A 22500-nucleotide genomic window follows, 5' to 3' on the forward strand; every position below is an offset into this window, starting at 1 on the left:
CGCCTTTTTCCCCTCTCCTTATCCCGCTCCTTCGCTTTCTCGCCGCCGTGCGCCCGCGCGCCGTGCGCTTTGGCATGGACGGCGCTGTAGTGGGCGTCGGAGGGGGAGTGGCATGAGCGTGATGTGCTGGAGGAGGAGTCTGTGCTTAGCTGGTGGGCAGAATGGAGGCTGGAGGCGTGGCTAAGTTCGCTCTGGTCACTGGAGTCCTCCTCTCCTTTGGCGAAAACGGCCGAGCGAGGCTTCGCTAACCCCCGCAGGCTCATATAGTCCCGGTGACGGCTGGCGTCGAAGCTGTTCGCACGCTTCTTACCTAGAGCTGCGCGATACGAGGAAAAAAAAGGTATTACAATATGCTTTTCTGTATCATTCGATATCGCTAATTATTAAATGACCCCATCAGATAATTATGTAAAATAATAAACCAGCTTGATGTAGCAAGTTAGCATTGTTATAACTTCTAGTTCATACAGTCCATATATCGAAACGAGCAGCAAAACAGCCCGTTTTGAATTTAGGTTTTTGTGATGTCACAAAAACCAACACATTTACATACATTCACCTACTCAGCCTGCAACAGTTTAGTTCCACCCACTCACACTGAAGCTATAAGGGGAAGTTATAAGGGGCGGCTGCTTTTTGAATGAGGCCTAACACAGGGCAGCCAATCAGAACAGAGCTCATCTACATATATCAAGGTCAAGTAAAAATGAATTATTACTGTTATGGCCACACAAGCATTATAAATGGTTCTGAGGGGAAAAAATAAAATGCAAGAAAAATATAGAATATGGGCCCTTTAAGGGGGCAGTTTAACATTAAAATTAAAGTGATCATCAATTATAATAATGAAATATGCATTTTTTTGGCCAAAACAAAATTTGGAGGTAAATTCAAAGCTACTTGTCTGCTTACCTAGTGCTGGGCGATATGGTCCAAAACAAATCGCATCATGATACATATCATTTGCTGCCCACACCTACCGATAATTATTAAAAAATGATGGTGCAAATTCAAATGCATCAAGTTTGAATGTTAGAATTGGTTGTAACGGCTCATAATAATATTCATTTTTATTTTTTGCCCACAATAAAATAGCTGTTTTTAAAGCTGTACTTACCTAAGGCCAAAAAAATTATCACAACTGTTTTTAATTTCTATTTTCCATTCTATACCGAGAATTATTGATAATTATGTCCTGAATACGAAAACAATCAACATATTCAAAAAAACAGAATGATGTTTAAAAAAAAACTTGTGATTAATAAATATTATCAATATCTGAACAAGTGTGTTTGTAAGGCTTTGTTCACACAGCAGGTATAAGTCACATGTGTGACACAGATGTGTGTCAGTGTGAACAGATAAACACTGAATCTGACACTTTCAATTCCGGTTTGAGACGCTTTCATATGTGGTACTGAAATCCGATACGTATCCGATCTGCAGCAATGCGACTCAGTCTGAACAGCCAGATCGTCATGCGACTTTTACATCAGTCCAACTCAAGATTCATCATAATTTCACGCTGCTGAGACTCAAACATTTGGGCTGATGTGTCTGTACAAAAAAAATTAGAGACTCGTCCAAAACCCTCCGTGTTCAGAGAGATTTCTAAAGAAATGTCCGAACGCGGCCGCAGGAGAACGAGGCTGCAGCGTATAGAACAGTTAAAAGTCTGAAAGCAGAGTTTAAAGAATCCGAGGACGCGAACCAAAGAAGTGACCGCGCCCTTTTTACGGCTCGAACACATTCTGGGTGATGAGCCCAGCTGTCAGTCAGTGAAGCTTCATGATGGCTCCTGTGATGCTGGTGAAGATGAAGCTGATCCTCCGGGAGCGACTGGCGTTCGTTGGCGGTCGTGATTGTTTACCTCTGGATGAGCCGTGAAGCAGCGTGACGCTCTGTTCTTTAGTTCATGTGGGTCAGTTTAGGAGCTGATCTGTTCAGACTGATGATACAGATCACATTTAAAAGATAATCTGAACAGACAAACAAAAAAAATCAGATTTGGGCCACTTTTACCTGCTGTGTGAACGTAGCCTTAGTTAATATTCTGCCAGTGCATATATCCCCTTCAACTGTACACACAATGTTCTAACATCATAATATGAACAGAAATAGCACATACTGATATGCATAAATAAAGATATGCATAAAATACAACTTGATAGGGAATAAAGTTAAACACTATATGAAAATACACATGTAGTAGAAATTATAAATGAAAAATAAGTCAATAAGTCAAGTTCTACATATTAATAAGTATGTTCTCATGTAAATTACACCTGGTGTCGTTATAAACGACGTCTACCACTGGCTTGAGAAGATTTAACGCAACAGGTAGCTGTCAAGGTAAAGGAGCTTCCTGAAGCTCCTATGAAGAACAGCCACAGAACCCCAGCAAAGGCCTTAAACATCCCTGTTAGCGTAATCGGTTCACGGCTCATAGATCCACAACTAAACCCGCTTTCCCACTGCATGGTACCGGCTCAGCTCGACTCGACCCGTTCTCCACTAGGCAATTCCTGTATCTGCAACTGGGTACTATTTTTTGGTTGCACCTCCACTGAAGTTCAGCTGAGCCGAAACCAAAAGGTGACATAAAAATGCTACAGACAGCTGATTGGTCGGAGGGAATCGCTAAAAACATATGCTAACGTTAGCTACCAGGGTAGCATAGCCTCTTGTGTCGCCTTTGAGCACCAGAATCGTCTCGTCGTCTGAACTCTGATGCAGTTTTTCCCAAACTCTCCTGTTTTTTTCAGCGGTCTTTTGCTTCTTCTGAACAACATTTGTCTCCTTCACATCACGGCATTTCATGCAGGGTCGCTATGACGTACAGCTACACAAGGGGGCGCTATATCTGCAAATGAAGTAGCTGGTACCAAGATGAGTCGTACCATGCAGTGGAAAAGTGGCCTTGGACAGGAGCAGCGTGCGAGATTTCTCTCGGACTAAAGAAAAGAAAGATCGATAACGTCAGCAGGAATATTCTCACCGTTCCGACGCCGCCCACTCCGACCCGCGCATGCAGACGAAGTGGCCCGCTGCACGGGATCGGCCGACTTGGGCTTAACGTCGTCTCTCTCTGCCGCCTCATCTGGCTGGGAGGGGTCGCTAGTCCTGGCCCCGCCCCCACCACCACAAGGCTCCGCCCCATCCTGGCTGGTGGTCTGCGATGCGTTCGCAGGGGTCGAGGGGTCGTCGGTGGCTGGTTTGGTGCTGAGTTCGTTGGCGTGGGGGTTTTTGTTGGCCTCCCCCGAGGCTAGGCTGGCGCTCAGCGAGTCGCTGGGTCCCGAAGCCCCTCTTTCGTCGCCAGACAGCGAGAGGAGACTCTCCACGTGGGTGGAGCTGGTCTGCTCGCTGTGCAGGCTGCTCAGGGTGCTGTTGGTGTCTCGGTCCGTACCACTGCAGTAGCTTTCCGTCGAGCCGCTGCTCCGTGTGCTCAGGCTCCTCAGACTGTCCATGCTCAGCCCCCCACCCTTCTCCCTTACAGCGGTTCCGCCTGAACTCCCCCCACGCACACTCTCAACTTGGTACAGTCCGGTCCCGCTTTCTCCCTCAAACTCCCCCTCCCCCGCCTCTCTGGAAACGGACCGCGCCAATCTTCGCCGCTCTCGTTTGTGCTGCCTGTAGCACTCCGTCCCTGACGTAGACGGCACGGCCGAGTCCTGCTGCTGCTCCTTGCCCTCTAGTGCCCTCTGTGGCCTGGAGGTGTCCAGTTCGCACACGGGGTCCAGTGCGCCCCTCCGTGGAGGTGGGTAGAGGCTGAATTCGGGCACTGAAGAGTCGGGAAAGGCAGAGCCGGCAGAGCTGGAGGTGCGTGGGAGCCCGCGAGGACGAGACGGATCCTTCCGGAAGGACTGGGAGTGGGCAGGGATGTGGGCAGTGATCTCTGTGTCGCAGGAGGATAGCGATTGGCTGAAAGGGTGGGGGGTGGAGCTGTAAAGGTCTTGAGCCAACGAGGTGGAGGGCTGCATGGACGCGAAGGAGCCGTTGGAGACCAGGCAGTACATCTTTGGGTCCGACATCATGTCTGATTAAGAGGAAACAATACAAAGTGCTCATTAGAAACAGTGAACGGAGAACAAAAACAAAAAGAATACAGGAATAAAAACAAAAAAAGTTAAAGTGAGATTAACTGATTAATAATGTGATCCTTTCATTATGATGGGGCGGTCATGGGCTGGAGGTTAGGGAACCAGCCTTGTGACCAGAAGGTCGCCGGTCCCCTCAGCCGACAGTACGTGACTGAAGTGCCCTTGAGCAAAACACCTAACCCCCAACTGCTCCCCGGGCGCCGTGGATAGGGCTGCAAGTGTGCTCACTGCCCCCTAGTGTGTGTGTTCACTAGTGTGTTTGGTGTTTCACTGCACAGGTGGGTTAAATGTGGAGGTGAAATGTCCCCGTTGTGGGACTAATAAGGGTCTCTTAATCTTAATGATTTGTGGTTCATTTTCATAGAAGCGGGCACCAGAAACAAATCATTGTTCATTTTAAAAGATCTCAACAACCCACTGCAGCTATTTGTGAAAATAAAATAACATAATAATGTTACTAACAAGTTATTCCCATCTTAAAATAATTCCCTAGAGATGCTTAGTTTCTGATAGGGGTGGATAGAAAAGCCTAAATCAATGCTCAAGTAAAAGTATTGATATCTGCACAAAATAATTACACAAGTAAAAGTATCTTCCCAAAAACCAACTTGAGTAAAAATATAAAAGTACCAGGTTGAAAATCTTCTTAAGCACTGAGTGACATATAGTCACTCCATTATTCGTCAGTACAGCAGGGGTGTGCAAACTTTTTTCAAAGAGAGCTGGACTGTACTGCGTCAAAATACAGAGGGTCAAAATATTATTCAGAAAAATATCAAAAAATGAGCTTTCTGTGAGCGACTGTGTTTCCTATCACTGTGTAAAAGATGCACGAGGCTTCTTTTACTGTTGGACCTTCAGAGCAGTTTGGATCGATACGCACAACAAATAAATGGCTTAAGAGTAACAATTAACCTGTCTAAAGTACAAAATACACCAATCAGGCTTAACATTATCGTTTCTACACTCATTGTCCATTTTATCAGCTCCACTTACTATATAGGTGCACTTTGTAGTTCTACAGTTACAGACTGTAGTCCATCTGTTTCTCTGATACTTTGTTAGCCCCCTTTTACCCTGTTCTTCAGTGGTCAGGACCCCCATGGACCCTCACAGAGCAGGTACTATGTGGGTGGTGGATCATTCTCAGCACTGCAGTAACACTGACGTGGTGGTGGTGTGTTAGTGTGTGTTGCGCTGGTACGAGTGGATCAGACACAGCAGTGCTGTTGGAGTTTAGCAGTGCTGTAAGATTACAATGTAACGCTGTACTATAAATCATAATGAAAGGATGATGTGATTAACCACTCAACCTCATTATCTTTTTATTTGGATTTGTTCCTGTTTTTGATTGAAATATTGTTCATAAACATGACGGAGGAGTTCATAGCACACAAAAGCGTAAATGTACAGAGGGCTAAGGAAGCTGACAGGTCTGTGTTCAGTGAAGGATGATAAAATGTGGTGCAGGTGCAGTAAAATAAACAAACAAGCATTAAAAAGTAAATAAATAATTAAATGCAGCCAGTAAGTGTCACCGCATCGAGGAGGCTTTAACAAAGAGAAACCAGAATAATAAATCTCACCCTGATCCTGACTACAGCAGCTCTGAGCCAGACTCAGACTGAGGTCATCTGAGGTCTTACCAACATCACCTGCAGAGAGAGAGAGAGAGAGAGAGAGAAGGAGGGAGAGGGAGAGAGACGAGAGGAAGAGAGAGAAAAGAGAGAGAGAGAGAGAGAGAGAGAGGGAGGAGAAAAAAACAGAAAGGGAACGAGAGAGAGAGAAGAGAGAGAGAGAGAGAAGAAAAAGAGAGAGAGAGGGAGAGAGAGAAGAAAAAGAGAGAAACAGAGAGAGAGAGATGAGAGAAAGGGAGAGACAGAGAGAGGGGGAGAGAGAGAGAGAGAGAGAGAAGAAAGAGAGAGAGAAAAAAAAGAGAGAGAGAGATGAGGGAGAGGGAGAGAGGAGAGAGAGAGAGAGAGGAGGGAGAGAGAGAGAGGAGAGAGAGGGAGAGAGAGGGGAGAGAGGAGGAGAGAGAGAGAGGAGGAGAGAGAGAGAGAGAGAGAGAGAGAGAGGAGGGAGAGAGAGAGAGAGAGAGAGAGAGAGAGGAGGGAGAGAGAGGAGGGAGAGAGAGGAGCAGGAAGGTCAGAATTCATCACTTATTTATTCTCTCTTCCTCGCACGCCCACCCACACACAGGCTGACACACCGCTTCATCAGAATTATAAAATATAAATAAATAAATTATGACGGCGCCGGTCAGCGCGGCGCTCGGATGGTCAGCTACGGACTTAGAGCTGCTCCTCTGCATCACTCAGTCACTCTGACACATCAGTTACAGTGACAGTTCAGTAAAAATAAAATTCTCACAGTAACAACACTGTATTTTTTACTGATCAGTCACTTTGTCTGATCAGTTTGTCATCTGTAAGTGCAGAGTGACCATGAGTGTGACAGCCGTTGAGGCTCTGCAGCCAACGATGCTCTATTAATCAGAGAAGCCTGACTGCAGAGTGTTATTAATGGGTAATAACTGCTGCTCAGCTGACAGATGGAAATGTGAGAGGCAGTTAAAACAGTCAGACGTTACAGTAAACAGAGGAGCTGTGACATCACAGCGCGACTCAGAGCGACAATAAGAACCAAAAAACACTCAGTCACTCTGAAAGGAACACATCCCAGTTATTCAGGAGCGCAAAGAGTCTCACCTTTAGCTGCAGCTGGACCCCCACGAGAGGACACCATCTGTACCAGTGAGAGAGAGAGAGAGAGAGAGAGAGAGAGAGAGAGAGAGAGAGAGAGAGTGTTACTAGTTACTACGCTGTGTTACTAGCACCCCGTCCCAAACTGTATACTAGCTCACTAAATAATGTGTAAAAATAGTGCACTCTCAGGTCAGTCAGTGGTTCTTTAATCTGACCAGTCCAGTGTTAATGTGGGTTTCTGATGGTAAAATGAGGGAGATCATGACAGCCTCGTCTCTGAGTCAGCTTTAGATGGAAGACAGCGATGATTAAAGTTCCCATCAGTGCTGCTGATGTCACGCATGTACTTCATGGTCAGCCTCATTACTCTCAACAGCATGTTTACACCCCTTACAGTAACATCCCACCCAGCCTCAGAAGCTCCGCCCACAAATTTACACAGACAATCTGAAGTACACATCATACATTCAATACTACTAACACGATCATGTCAGCTACACTATGACATACATATATATATATATATATATTATATATATATCATATATATATATATATAGACATATAGAGCTCCTTTTCAAAACGCTGCGTATCTATTTCTAACAAGTTTTCATTTAAAAAGAATAACTGTTATTAATTGTAGTAACTAGCGAATAACTGTAACTGAATAACATATGAAAAAGAACCACATTTTCATTTCTCTAGTAAAGGTGGTATTAATCATACTAGAGCATTCTTAATATGTGTATGTATAAAGCCCACTTCCAACAACATATCATTACACATCACAAAATTCTTACAAAAAGGTATGTATACATCTAAAATTATATAGACTAAAATTACATACACAGCCTGTCCTCACAATCCTCCCCAAAGCAGTTCAGTGTTCTGTAGTGGAGCAGGTCAGCAGGCATGTTTACAGCAGATGTAAGGTTACATTTCTCGTTTTGGCTGGAGTTTCGTTTTTGATGGTCAATAAAGTGATTCTGGACCTGATCTGTGTGTGTGTTTAATTTGATTGCTAAACTGTTCTGTTCTCTTCCTGAGGGATCAGGACACTCAGGGCTGCGGTTACAGTGGCCTAGAACACAGCACTCCCGAGATCAGGGCTATTAAAACCGACCTTCAGTAAAAGCACAGGCTGCCGGACTGAGCTCCAGATTAAAAAGAGGGAACAGTGTAGCTGCAGGAGAGCTGTGTGGTCAGAGCCAGGAGAACAGACTTCGATTCTGCCTGTGACTGTCGGAACCGCAGCGTGAAATAATCATGGCTTACTGTAGCGTAGGGGCTGCACGGATTCAGACTTTTATGTGATGAAAGTCGAGTCGACGTCGACTAATCGCTAGTGATGTCATGAATAAACCACAGGAGAAGGGACTGCTCTGTAACAAGAGCATCTGGAGAAATCTCTGTATGTAAGGGTCAAGGCCAAAAACCAGTATTTGCTGGCTGTGATCTTTGGGCCCTCAGCAGCACTGCATTAAAAACAGACATGATTCTGTAGTGGAAATCACTGCATGGGCTCAGAAACACTTCTGAAAACCACTGTCTATGAAAACAGTTCATCACTGCATCCACAAATGCAAGTTAAAACTCTAAAACACAAAGAAGAAACCAATATAAACAGGATCCAGAAACGCTGCCACCTTCTCTGGGCCTGAGCCCATTTAAAATGGACTGAGGCAAAGTGGTAAAGTGTCCTGCGGCTCGACGAATCAACATTTGAAATTCTTTATGGAAATCATGGACGCTGTGTCCTCCAGGCTAAAGACCATTTGAGTGACTTTAACAATGCGTGACGAAGTCAAACTCCGCAGGTCAGTAGGTCACTGCAGGTCACTTCCCGCCAGTTCTCGCGACAGTCATCGGAGGCCCGAATCCCGAACACCACTGAGGGACGGGAATCATGAAGAGAGGAGGACTTCAGCTGGCAGAGAGGTGAAGGCAGAATGCGAGTCCTGAACCCCCACATCCTGTTCCGCAGCGAGGCCGCTTCACTACACCTTACTTTCGACCTGGGCAGACGGGATGTGGAGCGGGGGTGGTGACGGGGAGGTGGAACAATGAGCTCTCTTTGTCTCTCAGCCCAGGTGCTCACGCTGCCCTTAATGAGAGCCAGCTGATCCTCCGCATCCCAGGCGTCTTTGCTGCGGTACAGGAGGCGGGGCCTGGGCGGAGGAGTTCAGGACTCGCATCCCGCCTTTGCGCCTCTCGTGGCCGTCATCGTTGTCGCCTCTCTGGTGGCTGACGTCCTCCTACCTCCGTCACTCGCGTTCCTCTGTGGTGTTGGGGATTCAGGCCTCGCCCTCCCCCGCAGCTGCTGCATGGATCCTTTGTAAGCTGCAGTGCTCCATTTGCTTTCTGACAGCCAGGAGCAGCACGACGATGAACTGTTTTCCCACAACATTCACTCCAATAACTCTGATACAAACTGTCTACAGGAACAGCACTGCACATCGCTTCGAAAGAAATGGGCTATAGTGCTGTTGGCTGAATGGGTGGGGCTAAACTGCTGTAGGCTGAATAGGCGGGGCTAAATTGCTATAGGCTGAATGGGTAGGGCTAAACTGCTATAGGCTGAATGGGCGGTGCTAATCTGATGCAGGCTGAATGGGTGGGCCTAAACTGCTGTAGGCTGATGTGGCTAAATCAGAAAACGTGATGGGGGTAGTTTTACCCAGTGACTCTTGTTCTAGTTCTTCAGTAGAGCGTGGTCACGGCTCCATCATGAGAAAAATAAAGACAAAGTTTAACTGCACTGTATTCGCTCATACTGTCCCAACTGTTCATCCACACATCAACATCTAAACCTCAAAATAATTACCACTCTCTCTCTCTCTAATATATATATATCTCGCTCTCTCACCTGGTGGCTGGAGTCCATCCCTGCGTAGGAGTTCCGTGAGCTGCAGTCGACCGGTGGAGTTTCCTCTCGAACAAAATCAGCCATCTCAATTCCCCCTCCGGGATCCCTGCAGCACGCGCACACACACACACACACACACACACACACACACACACACACACACACACACACACCCACCAAGGGTTATGGTTACCTAGCAACTACACTAACATGTGTCAGGGCTACTGTAAGGGGAGGGTAGTTAATGACACCATTTATCTTACTGTCAACACCCCACCACCACTGAACACAGACAGATAGATAGATAGATAGATAGATAGATAGATAGATAGACTAATAACTATTTAGCTACATAGTTAGACAGACAGACAGCTAGATAGAGAGACAGACAGACAGACAGACACACACAGCTAGATAGATAGATAGATAGATAGATAGATAGATAAATTGATAGATAGCTAGATAGACAGACAGAGACAGCTAGACAGACAGACAGACATACATAGATTAACAATCCTTATCCGAAGTTCTACAGCTCTGCAGCTCCACAGAGATATAAGAACGCTGGTTTTCCATGCAAGTTAACTGAAATCTATTTACATGGACAGACAGACAGACAGACAGACAGACAGACAGACAGACGCTACCCTGAGCTCTGAGAGCAGCACATGCAGAAATATAAAAGCTCCACAGAAATCTGGTGCACAAATCTCCTCCCAGCTGCAGCCGTTTCACCACATCCACACCCAAACCAGCAGGAAAATGCCACCATGTGTGTGCGTATTTGGGCTGTTACTTCTCGGCCAAACTGCTCGCTGACCGGATCCCCGTGCCCACTGGCATTCCAGAAAGCACAGGAATGTGGGAATGACTCACATTTCCAGCTCTAATACACTTTAAAGCTGTTTCCGTTTAAAGAAACAGGACAAAAATCAGGTTTAAAGTGCTGCTACTGTGTTTAGCTACGCTAATGTACTTCAGTCCAAACACTGGCCTTCCGATCGTTATCCAGCGTTTCTGAAACTGCGGCCGCACTCACACTAAGTGTTCACTGCACTGTATGACTGTCAGAAACCACATAATCAAGTCTATTACAGATTACTGAACACCTCCACACTCTGAGGCCGTTTGTATGGTAGCTGGTCTACATTAGCTTACAGTGTTTGTTAGCTACAGCGCTAAAGCTAAAGAACTTCGGACCGCATGTCTTGGCTGATCAGCTACATGAGGGTTAAGGGGAAAAACTGACTGTAGACTGACCCCATTCAAAGTTTAACGTCTCTAATAAACCATTAAAATCCACATTAAAGAACGTGTTACTTAAATATCTGAAGAGCAGCTACAAAAAAGCCAAATTCACCACTGTTAGCTTGAGGCTAATGTAAGAGGCCAATCCCCATTGTCTGGCTAGCAGAAATTAGCATTACCTTAACAGAGCCAAGACATAAACAAAACCTACACTCTTAAACAACATGGAGCCTCAGGAGGTTCTTTAGTAAAGAAAATGGTTCTATATAGAACAAAAAGATCCCTCTGCATGATTAAAGGGTTCTTTGCACGATTGATGGAGAATGTGCTGTATATGGTTCTATAAATATATCTATAACCAAAAAGGGCTCTTCTAATGTACACAAGCTTGACATTGTAACAATAACAGAACCCTTGGTGCTATACAGAACCCTTTCCAGAATGGTTCTACATAAAATGCATGATTAAAGGGTTATTTGGATCACAAAAGGGTTCTTCAGACTGATGGAGAATGTCCTGTAGATGGTTCCATACAGCACCCAAAAGCATTCTTCTGTGGTTACGGTGTCAAGTTTGTAACAGTAGAAGAACCTATTTGGGTGCTATACAGAGCTCGAGGGACAATGCAGGAAACAGGATGAGTCTGAATATCATGAGTTTGTTTAATGACCAGCTTTAAAGGTTCCGTGTGTAAGATTTCAGGGGATCTATTATCAGAAATGGAATATAGTAAACAAAGTGAATAATCAGCTGTAACTGAATCGCTGTGTTGTCGTTATGTTAGAATGAGCCCTTCAGATATACATAGGGAGTGACTCTACACAGGGAGAGGCCGCCATGCCGCGCTGCCGTGTTCCTACAGTAGCCCAGAGCAGACAAACCACACTCTGCCTCTAGAGGGCGCCTTTCACACTTTTATGCTGAAGCGGCAGCTTGAATTAGGTGGCGCTGTAGCTCCAGTCAGAAGACGTAGAGAGAAGAAGAATCAGTGGTTGCTGCCGGTGTTTTTGGACTGGGCCTACACGCTTGGAAAGGGAGGGATGGGGGATTCAGCTGGGTGCAGTCTGCAACCTCACCACTAGAGGCCACTAAATCTTACACACCGCACCTTTAATCTCTGCTGTGTCCCTTTCTCGTCAGCTCTTGCGCTGTATTGGTTATAATTAAGTGGAGTCGACTCTAGAAAACCCGGCAGCACTGCTCTCCACCACCACGCAAAGCCACGCCCCCTGTCCAGTCCCCTTCACTGAGGCAGCCAATGAGAGCAGTGGTCATTAATATTCAAAATCAACATCCAGAAAACGAGGTGTTCTTCACACAGGAGTAAATAACAGGATAGAACATCAAAGACTGAATTAAGGCGTTTCAGCGGTTTAGAGAATTATCAATATCTCACATAAATAACAGAAGGCATGATTTTTATCAGATCAAGTCTAGTCTGAGACTAAACCGCATCATCAGTGCTGTCTCTCAGTCACAGATTCATTTAAGCTCCAAATTAGATTTAATACGAATCAGAGTAAAAAGGTTTCAGAGCATTAGTGACGGGTTTTATGCAGCTGATGGAGACTCTGCCATTGTCCTGCCAGGGATTTACCAAAGCACTAATCCAGCAACCCCCCCAGACTCTGCTCACGACCCTCCGCAACCGCAGCAGATCAAATACACTCGTTCCATAATGGATTAAAGTGATAGTTCAGCCACAAATATAATTCACACAACTTTTCCCCTCCTTACTCCAAACGTGTCCAATCAGAGCTGAAGTTTAACCCTTCATCCCTCTGTGGTCTGAGGTCATTCTCTCTGGATTTGTTCTTTAATCTCTCCTCTAAAGGCTCTTCATATATCATGATCCTCATATGTTTCATATCTAAATGCTCCGTTATCTTCATCACTACTTTCCAAAACCGCTGCAGCAGCTTCAGCAGCTGTAAACTCTCTGCACGCCGTTTCACATGAGTCTCCGATGTGGACCGAATGAAGAATGAAGGGTTTCCGGCGTGATGGTCAGTCCTTAGTGATTTCCTGAGTGTCCATTGGTCAGTTTCACACAGAATGTAGACAGACACACCAATCCACCAGTTCCCCATGGTGAGAGGCAGATGACGTGTATCTCAGCCCCTCTTCATAGGCTCATAACTCCGGATGTGAGTCTCGTATGATCTCGAGATAAGATGGAATGGAAAGGCGACTCTACAGATTCAGGGAGTGTTTGAACTGGATTTCTGAGCTGGATCATCACAAAGATACAGATATAGAGACAGAGAAATTTGATGCACAGGCGAGTTTGTGGACCCCAGAGGGTTAGCATTAGCACTGGATACAGCTAAATCACCTCTATAGAAGAGCTAAAGCTGGCCTAGAAATGTTGTGTTAAAAAAATAAAAACATGAAAGTTAACACAGCAAACTACAAGCCAGAATAACAACGGCAACCTTTAATTCTATCAGCACTTGATTTGATTTAATGAAGGACTGATTAGATAAAGTAGGCATTGGACTTCCTCCAGGAGAGATTTGGAAACGGTTAAACAAACACAGAGAACAATCACAGTGGACTGTTTACACATTATCTATACACCGATCAGGCGTAACATTCTGACCACCTCCTTGTTTCTACACTCATCGTCCATTTTATCAGCTCCACTTACTATATAGGTGCACTTTGTAGTTCTACAGTTACAGACTGTAGTCCATCTGTTTCTCTGATACTTTGTTAGCCCCCTTTTACCCTGTTCTTCAGTGGTCAGGACCCCCATGGACCCTCACAGAGCAGGTACTATTTCGGTGGTGGGTCATTCTCAGCACTGCAGTAACACTGACCTGGTGGTGGTGTGTTAGTGTGTGTTGTGCTGGTGAGAGTGGATCAGACACAGCAGTGCTGCTGGAGTTTTTAAACACCGTGTCCACTCGCTGTCCACTCTATTAGACACTCCTACCTGGTCAGTCCACCTTGTAGATGTAAAGTCAGAGACGATAGCTCATCTGCTGCTGCACAGTTTGTGCTGGTCATCCTCTAGTCCTTCATCAGTGGTCACAGGACGCTGCCCACAGGACGCTGTTGTCTGGATATTTTTGGTTGGTGGACTATTCTCAGTCCAGCAGTGACACTGAGGTGTTTAAAAACTCCAGCAGCACTGCTGTGTCTGATCCACTCAGACCAGCACAACACACACTAACACACCACCACCACCTCAGTGTTACTGCAGTGCTGAGAATGACCCTCCACCCAAATAGTACCTGCTCTGTGAGGGTCCATGGGGGTCCTGACCACTGAAGAACAGGGTAAAAGGGGGCTAACAAAGTATCAGAGAAACAGATGGACTACAGTCTGTAACTGTAGAACTACAAAGTGCACCTATATAGTAAGTGGAGCTGATAAAATGGACAATGAGTGTAGAAACAAGGAGGTGGTCATAATGTTATGCCTGATTGGTGTGCATACAGTATATATACACACACGAGGTCCTTTTGCTTTCAGTGACCCAATATCTTAATGATGTTTATATTGTTAAAACTAATATTTATACATTCCATTTTGTCACTACCAAAACAGTCACATCACTACCCAAACCAGATGTTTCAGTTGTGACTGTTTTTTGACAATTTTAGCTCATTTTGAGCTCAGAAACTCAGCAGTTCATGACCAACAAACACAGCTTTGAACAGCTGTTCACACAGAAAATCATCATATTTTACATTAAAACACTAAAAAGTGCTGAACTGCAGAAAATATGACGGTTCTTAATGTTCCACACTGATTTTCAGACTTTGGGACACATTTACTTCAAAACAGTGGGATCTAACTGCCATGTGGCCATGAGGGACAGGGATGCAGCCTCACTTCCTGCTCTAAGATGCAGGGGTTCTCTATAAATGATGGTTTTGTACATATGTAGATTGTTACCATCTCTATTAGTGTGTAGGGTTTAAACAGATCAGGACAGAATCTTTTTATTCTTTTATTTAATCTTTTTTTCACTCAAACTGCAGCCGAAAGTCTCTAAACTACGATGCTGGACAAAGCCTACTTGTTTGTTTGGGGTCTATTAATGAGGTTTCCAGTCTTATGATGTCAATTAAGCTCCTGTCTCTATTACTGGAGCCTGTTAGCCGGTTAGCCTGTTAGCCTGTTAGCTGTCTGCTCAGCTGGTCAGTTCAATCCAATGAGGACTGAGTGCAGTTTAGCGAGTTCACAGAGAGCCTGTTAGCATCATCGCTAATGTGAGTGTGCTGCTCACCCAGGTCCGTTTGAGTCCTCCTGCTGTGGGTGGGCGTCTCTCTGCCGTTCCCCCGCTGCCCCTCGGCCCTGCCCGCCTTTGGCCCGAAGCTCGATGACCTCGCCCTCGTCCAGCGCCGTGTGTAGCCGATAGTTCACCGCTTTCAGCAGCACAAACATAGCGGCTATCACACCACAGTATATGCCCACGATCACCATGGTGGGAGGAAGCGCCTACAGACACACACACACACACACACACACACACACACACAGACACAGACAGAGAGAGAGGGAGAGAGAGATTATTATAACAGCACAGATTCATAGTTTCTGCTTTAAAATCAATTTTTAATTGATCTCCAAATGTAGCTGGTCAGCCGAGACATGTTAGGTGTGCAGAGTTCACTACTTACTGTATGACGTACTGCTATCTAGCGCTGCAGTACAGACTAGAGACGTTTTTATTTAATAGTACTGTATTGGTTTTGGTCTCGATAGTATTTGGACTTGGGTTTGGACCATTTACACCTGGTCACTTCATATGTCTGGTATCTGGATTGTATCCTGATAAGATTTTAGCTTCATGTATTTACACTTGTTAGTCAAACGCGTCTCTGGTTAGTCGGAGTTTCAGTTGTACTGGGAGGGGTTTTGGGTGTAGTGGGAGGCGTTCTGGGTTTCTGTCCTACTGGGAGGGGTTTCGGCTGTACTGGGAGGAGTTTTGGTTGTATCAGGAGGAGTTTTGGTTGTATACGGAAAGGGGTTCATTTGTTGTGGGAGGAGTTTCCGTCATAATGGGAGGAGTTTCAGTTGTACTGCGAGGAGTTCTGGTTATGCTGAGAGGGGTTTCGATCATAGTGGGAGGAGTTTCTGTCACAGTGGGAGGAGTTTCTGTCTTACTGGGAGGAGTTTCTGTTGTGCCGGGGGGCATTCTGGTTGAACTGGGAGGAGTTTCTGATGTACCGGGAGGAGTTTCTGATGTACCGGGAGGAGTTTCGGTTGTACTGGGAGGGGGGGTTTCAGTACTGGGAGGAGTTCCGGTTGTTGAATGCGTCTTGGAGAGACGGATTTGTTTACGCTGCTATAACGTAGCTCAAATGCGTCTCAGTCCTCCTGAACTGGTCCGAGTGATCAGATCTGTATCTGTTCTAAATGCGCCTCGGCTGCGTTTACACTTGCATTTTTATGTGGCCTCATTCAGACGCATGAAGCAAGCAGATGTAAACAGGGTCAATAATTTGTCTTGGTCTTGACGGTATTTGTACTCAGAAATGAAAAAAGTCAGATGTCCAAACTCAAACCCATCCATACAGAACGTAAAAGTAATTCTCTATATAACTATGTAATTAACTGTGTAATTACAGAGCCGCATTAAATGGGTAATTCTGATTTTGTGTCAGTCTACCCCTTTAATTACCCAGGGAGGTTTCCTTTAGTGTGTTTTATGCTGTTTTTACACAGGCTGCGCTGGCAGCCAAGGGAATACTCCAGTCGGATCAAACAGACGTTAAGCCACATGTAGGCCATTTGATCACTTTCTGGATCAAGGGATTTAAAACACACTTCTGTGGCTTTTTAAGTCCAGCTGAACAAACCAAACAAACACGGCGAGTTCGCTCTCACTACGATATTTACGTCAGCGGTTTGTATTTCCACGTACAGCGTAAATATAGGCCAGCGGAGCGCGGCTCAGGCTTTCACACTACACCTAAATCTAGCCATCAGAGCTATATTCATATTAAGATGCTGGATGCTGGCTGAAAATAGGCTGTGAGCGCTTCCGCTCCAGAATTGGAGCGAAGGGACAAAGAGCGGCTGGGGAAAAGTCATGCACTGCTACCTGATACACGGCCTGTCACCAGCTCAAAGCATATTAGAAGAATAGTCCAGATTTTTTCCAACCTAATCTCTGACCGCCGCAGCTTTAGCGCACAGTCGATTATCACGGAGTTTCACAGCTTTTGGCTGCACTTAGAAAAACTTGGATATTCACAATATTAACCAGTGCATACTGAAGCTGAATGCATTTCAGTGCGTAACTACGTTAATTGTGCAATTATGTCTTATAAACAGCACAATGATACTGACTTTAGACTTCCTAGGGTTAATGTGGAGACGCCAGCTCTTTCTTGCTGGCCTGATAAGGTCAATTCGGCGCATGCAAAATCAAAATAAAGGTCATCAGATCTGGACAAGACATTCTGGAGCAAAGGGACGGGCATACGTTTGTAATAACTGACCCTGTTATACAGAACTGGGTGATTTGACAAGATGTAATATCACAACACATCATTTCATTTTTAAATTAATGATTAATCTCCTCTTTTCTTAAATCTACTGTTTCAATCACGTTTTAATTTCCATTCTCCTTTACTTTATGTAAATTTTAACTCAAATTATCTTTGTATTTTCTCATTTCTAAAGCACGGCGAATGACAGTGTACGCAAAGCGATATGTAAATAAACTTGCCTTCTGGGAGTTGTGCCACATTTTAAAAATACTATCAAAAACTTTTAATTCCAATTATTATTCAACACTTCGCACACTGCGGTGCACGGAATCCAGCTAAATAGGACTAATTACACTCTCTTTTTAATCAAAAGCGCAGTCGGGAAGTGTTTTTAAGAGCTGATGATATCCACGATACGCTCAAAAAGGCAGACTGTGATGTAATTTATCACAATAACGATAAATATAGTCACACTGTCCAGCTATATTGTTGTTTACAGCCTTGCTCGCACACTTTTCCGTACCAGCCGCTCCTCCGGAAACAACACTTTCCAATTGTGGATCAATAAAGTTGATCTAATCTAATGTTTTCCTTGCAAAAAAAGAAGATCGGAAAGGGTGGCCCAACTGGTTAACTAGTAAACAAACTGCGAAAGCCTTTGCAATATCATAGCTGGCCATACTTTTATCGCTCTTATTAATGATGACGTTGATGAAGATGATGTTAATGATGATGATGCATTCACTTTGACTAATGCAGGCCAGTCTGGGTCACATTAGCACACAATCCTGTGTCATTTCTGTATCTGGGTGAACTGTCTAGGCCTTCAGGCTATCATTATCTCCGCATACCTGCCATAAACAGAGGCTATAAGTTAGTAAACATAAAGGAAATGCATGTTAATTCCTCACAGACAGGACTGGGATGTGAACACAGATGCTGCTTTGTGTCGGAACAGACATAAACAAAGGATGTGGCTGTGAAAATGAGGCCAGCTGTGGCTTCTCGCTGGAATTTTCCCGTTCCACCTTAAATGGTGCAGCAGTTACATTGTGGCGCCTGAGGCGCCACAATGTAACTGCTGCACCATTTAAGGTGGAACGGGAAAATTCGAAACAGAATGAGATAACGGGAGAAAAAAGCCAGATGCAGTAGGAATCACACTGAAGTGTAGAGACAGAAACACACTCACCATGTAGAGGGTGAAGGGGAAGCAGAGCAGAAAGAGCCAGATGTAGAGGTGCAGTGCATTGACAAACGTGTTTTGATGGGGGTCGTAGTACCATCCTCCCGTGATGGAAGCCCAGACGCCCTGTCTGAGGATCTGCAGGGTTTGCGAGCCCATATCTGCCCCTAAAAATCACCCCAGGGTGGCCCCAAGCAGCCTAGCAGTCTCTGGCCATTTTTTCACCACAAACTGGCCTGTAAATCCCCGCTAACCGCGGCCATCTTCTCGGTAGCTTCGAGCCTTCTCTCGGTCCTCCACCGTCCCAGCAGACCCTGCGCCTCCGCTGCCTTTTAAAGCGATGTGCACTACGAGCGAATCCCTTGTTTTTTGTTTTTGAACGAGTCCTTGGAAGGTGCCGATTCAAACGACTCGCTCGGAGGAAACGGCTCGCCCCGCCCACTTATGCAAATACACCGCCCGCGCTGATTGGCTCACTTTTTTTTATTATTAATTAGAAAATTACATTTGTACAAAAGCAGAACAGATACAGTTAAGTCAGATAACAAACTGCATAAACTAAAGATGTGGTAACAACAAAGTTTAAACAAAAAAAAAGAAAGAAAGACAAAAATACGGGATTTTTTTTACAAAAGCAAATTAAATAAGGTGCATTGTTGTGTTGTTTAGCCTCTGTTTCGGTTCGGAGTGAGTAAATTTGCATTTATGAATATGAAATTCTTTTTATAATGACTGAAGCCAAACAACACATTAACCAGATTAAAGAGGTTAAAATCAGGGTCAATACAATCCATGATAAACCTACATACAGCAGCTGCACCGCCTGCGACCGTAAGGCCCTTAAAGGAGTGGTGAGGACAGCAGAAGCCATCATAGGCAACAGACTACCAGCCTTACAGGACGTCTATCAGTCCCGCTGCCTCAGGAAGATCAAACAGATCCGGTCAGACAGCGTCATCCAGCACACGGCCTGTTCACCATCCTGCCATCAGGCAGGAGATTCCGCAGCATCCAGGCTGGAACAACCCAGCTAATGAACAGCTCTACCCACAGGCTGTCAGGCTTCTGAACAAGCTGTGAAGCTGTGGGTCCTTCACCAACTACCATCTCACTCAGTCACTCTGTCAGCATTATTATTATATCATATCTCTGATATGGACAATAACACTTTAACACTGTCACTTTAAATAACAATAACACTGAGTCACTTAAGTCACTTTAAAATGTATATTGTCTCTATATTTTGCGTATATTTGATATATTTCAGTTTGTTTTTCTTGTATTTTTATTTTTACTTATTTACTTTCTGTAGTGTGATTATCTGAGCCTCTCCACAAACATTTCAATGCATAAATGTGCTGACATGCTGTGCAAATGACAAATAAACTTGAAACTTGAAACTTGAATACATCCTTCCAGAGCTTGTTTGTGTGGATCAGCTCCAGAACAGGCGTAGAAGAGTTTCTGGATTTTCATCACAGAAAGAGCAGCTGAGACTGATATCCTTATTAAATTTAGCAAGAAACTGGTTACCTGGACAGCATCTGTGTTTAATTTTGTAAGAGACTTCCTTTATTTTATTGGTTAACAGATATTTAGAAGGTAAAGTCCGAATATTTTCCAATCAGGATTTTTTACAAGAGAATTCCAACATGTAACTGCATAAGGAACAGAAGTGACGTCTCTTTGAAACAGTCTGCGAATATCCCTGTTGTTTTTCTGGAAGTAGAGGAGAAACATATCTGACCAATACAAGTATGTTTTGGATTCAGGACTGTCTGGAGCGTGGGCTCCTCGTTAACTGCTTCTTTAAAGATTCTTTAATAATACCAGAAGGAATTGTATCCATAACCACTGTATATTCTTCAGGAGTTATAGGAATCTTATACTTGGATAAATAATCTGCATAACTAAGCAATAAATCATCTTTCATTAAATAAATCTCTAACCAACAAAACACCATGTTCAAACCATATTATGAAGAATAGTGATTGATTTTTATATAAATATATTTATTATTCCAAATAAACTATGTATGTGGTGATAAGTTATGTTCATATATGAGGGACCAAGTCAATAAAACCGGCTGATGAAAGTTTGATCATTTTAAGGGGATTTTAAGGATTTTTTCAATCTTATAATCACAAAGTAAACTGAAACCAAGTTTGGAAAAAACATATGGCTGTTTTGCGAACACAAACACATGCGTGCTGTTGGGCTGATTACTGCTATAATAATATAATATAGAAATATGATTTTGTTTTATTGTTATTATTGCAGTACACACTTAAAACGACGGTTCTGTAGTAAAACCATAAACCATGATTTCTATATAGAACCATTTCATGCTTAAATGGTTCTTTGCATGGTGATATGGTTCTTCAGACTGATGGAGAATGCGTTATGGTTCTATATAGGACCTTCTTAAAAACAGTTCTATATAGAACCAAAAAGGTTCTTCTATCGTAGATAAGGTTGGCACCGTAACAATAGCAGAACCCTTTTTGATGTCTCTAAAAGTGTTGCTCCGCCCACTTTGTAACAGTACTGATACATGTGCCTGTTATAATAATAGCATCAAATTATATAATAACTGAAATTATTGATAGATTATTGGATATTGGCGTGTTGATATGTAGTGATAGGCTGCTATGTCTCGCTCTCCAGCTCTAGTATTAACAAAGTCGTCTGGTTATGAAGCAGTCTGGCACAAAGCCCCATTATAACATATTATAACGTTTATAATGAAACAAAACCTTATTTTTATGGATTTGTATATTCGGCGCATTCAAAATGGCATAAATGAACCATACAGGCCATTCTGAACAAAGAACATGTAACAGCAATATAGCGTTTTTGCCAACTGTCAGTTTTTGGATACAAATGTCAAATGTTTTATTTGATAAATACAATTATTATTATATTTCAGTAAACCTGCAGCTGTCTGTTTATTGGTAGCGAAAGTCTAGCATTGGCTAACTAATGTAAGAAGCTCACTCATGCTATGAAGCATAAAGCTAACGCACTGTTTCATAACTGATGTTTATGTAAATTATCATCAGAAAAAGAGAAAAGAGCAGAATTAATGGAAGATGTTATCAATAACACCTGATTTATTCCCCTCTAAAGCTCCAAACCTGCAGAGCAAACCGTTGTTAGCAGTCATGCTTGCTGGCTTGCATAACAGAAGCAAGCGGCCTGGGCAGGTTTGGACGCATAAAAGAGAAATAAACAGGAAAGCCTCTGAAAATGACTTTGTTTACCTATAAGCGGGTTATCACACAAATAAACAAACAAACAAACAAACAAATAAATAAATCAGACAGCTACCGTTTATTATTGAATGACATGATTATACTGATCATAAACAACACTCGATAGACCGTAGGAACAATTTTAGAGATGAAATGAAACCTCATTATTTAGAAAGACAAAATAAAATGATTTACAAAAATAAAAACATTAAGGAGTCGTCTGCGCTGATGCTAACCCGCCGACCGGATGTGGAACAGAACGAACCAGCCAGAATCAGTCAGAAGATTCGAATCAGATTAGTGCACTGAACGAAGCGAATCGGATCACTGAAAAGAATCGTTCTGGCGATTCTACCCTTTCGACACAGCAGAGCTGAATCTGCTCGCTCGCTCCTCCAGCGGTGTGAGCTGCACAGCAGCACCTGCAGGAACATCTGAAACACCGCTCCGGCTTTAGTAGGTCACAGTGATGACTGTCTCACCCCGAAACCTCGGATTAGCATCGCAGGAACATTTATTATGGAAATCTGTTCAGCAGCGAAACAAAGCTGGGTGAATGCGCTGCTGGGTTACAGTGGGAAGGCCAGCTGAACGGTGCTGAGGAGTTCAGTGTAGCTTTGTGTTTAATCATGTCAGTCATAAAGTCATCATTTACTTATTTCATTTACAAGGCTATGAGATATTTTACT

The 22500-nt window shown here is 43.9% G+C and overlaps 1 protein-coding gene across 2 annotated transcripts in view; it reads right to left on the minus strand.

Annotated features, from left to right (window-relative positions):
* Positions 1-18892, minus strand: part of pcnx1 (pecanex 1) — a 66315-nt gene extending 47423 nt beyond the window's left edge. For both annotated transcript variants that reach the window (XM_036575239.1, XM_036575238.1), the window contains exons 1-7: positions 18564-18892; positions 15160-15371; positions 9672-9777; positions 6809-6845; positions 5687-5755; positions 2999-4036; positions 1-316 (exon numbers count right to left, since the gene is read on the minus strand). The exon at positions 1-316 is cut by the window's left edge and continues 311 nt beyond it. In XM_036575239.1, the coding sequence (XP_036431132.1) occupies positions 1-316; positions 2999-4036; positions 5687-5755; positions 6809-6845; positions 9672-9777; positions 15160-15371; positions 18564-18716 (1931 nt within the window). In that variant the 5' untranslated portion in view covers positions 18717-18892. The remainder of the gene's footprint in view (positions 317-2998; positions 4037-5686; positions 5756-6808; positions 6846-9671; positions 9778-15159; positions 15372-18563) is intronic.
* Positions 18893-22500: the final 3608 nt, after the last annotated feature.

This window comes from Colossoma macropomum, unplaced genomic scaffold, assembly GCF_904425465.1.
Source record: "Colossoma macropomum unplaced genomic scaffold, Colossoma_macropomum, whole genome shotgun sequence".
In the NCBI taxonomy this organism is placed as follows: Eukaryota; Metazoa; Chordata; class Actinopteri; order Characiformes; family Serrasalmidae; genus Colossoma; species Colossoma macropomum.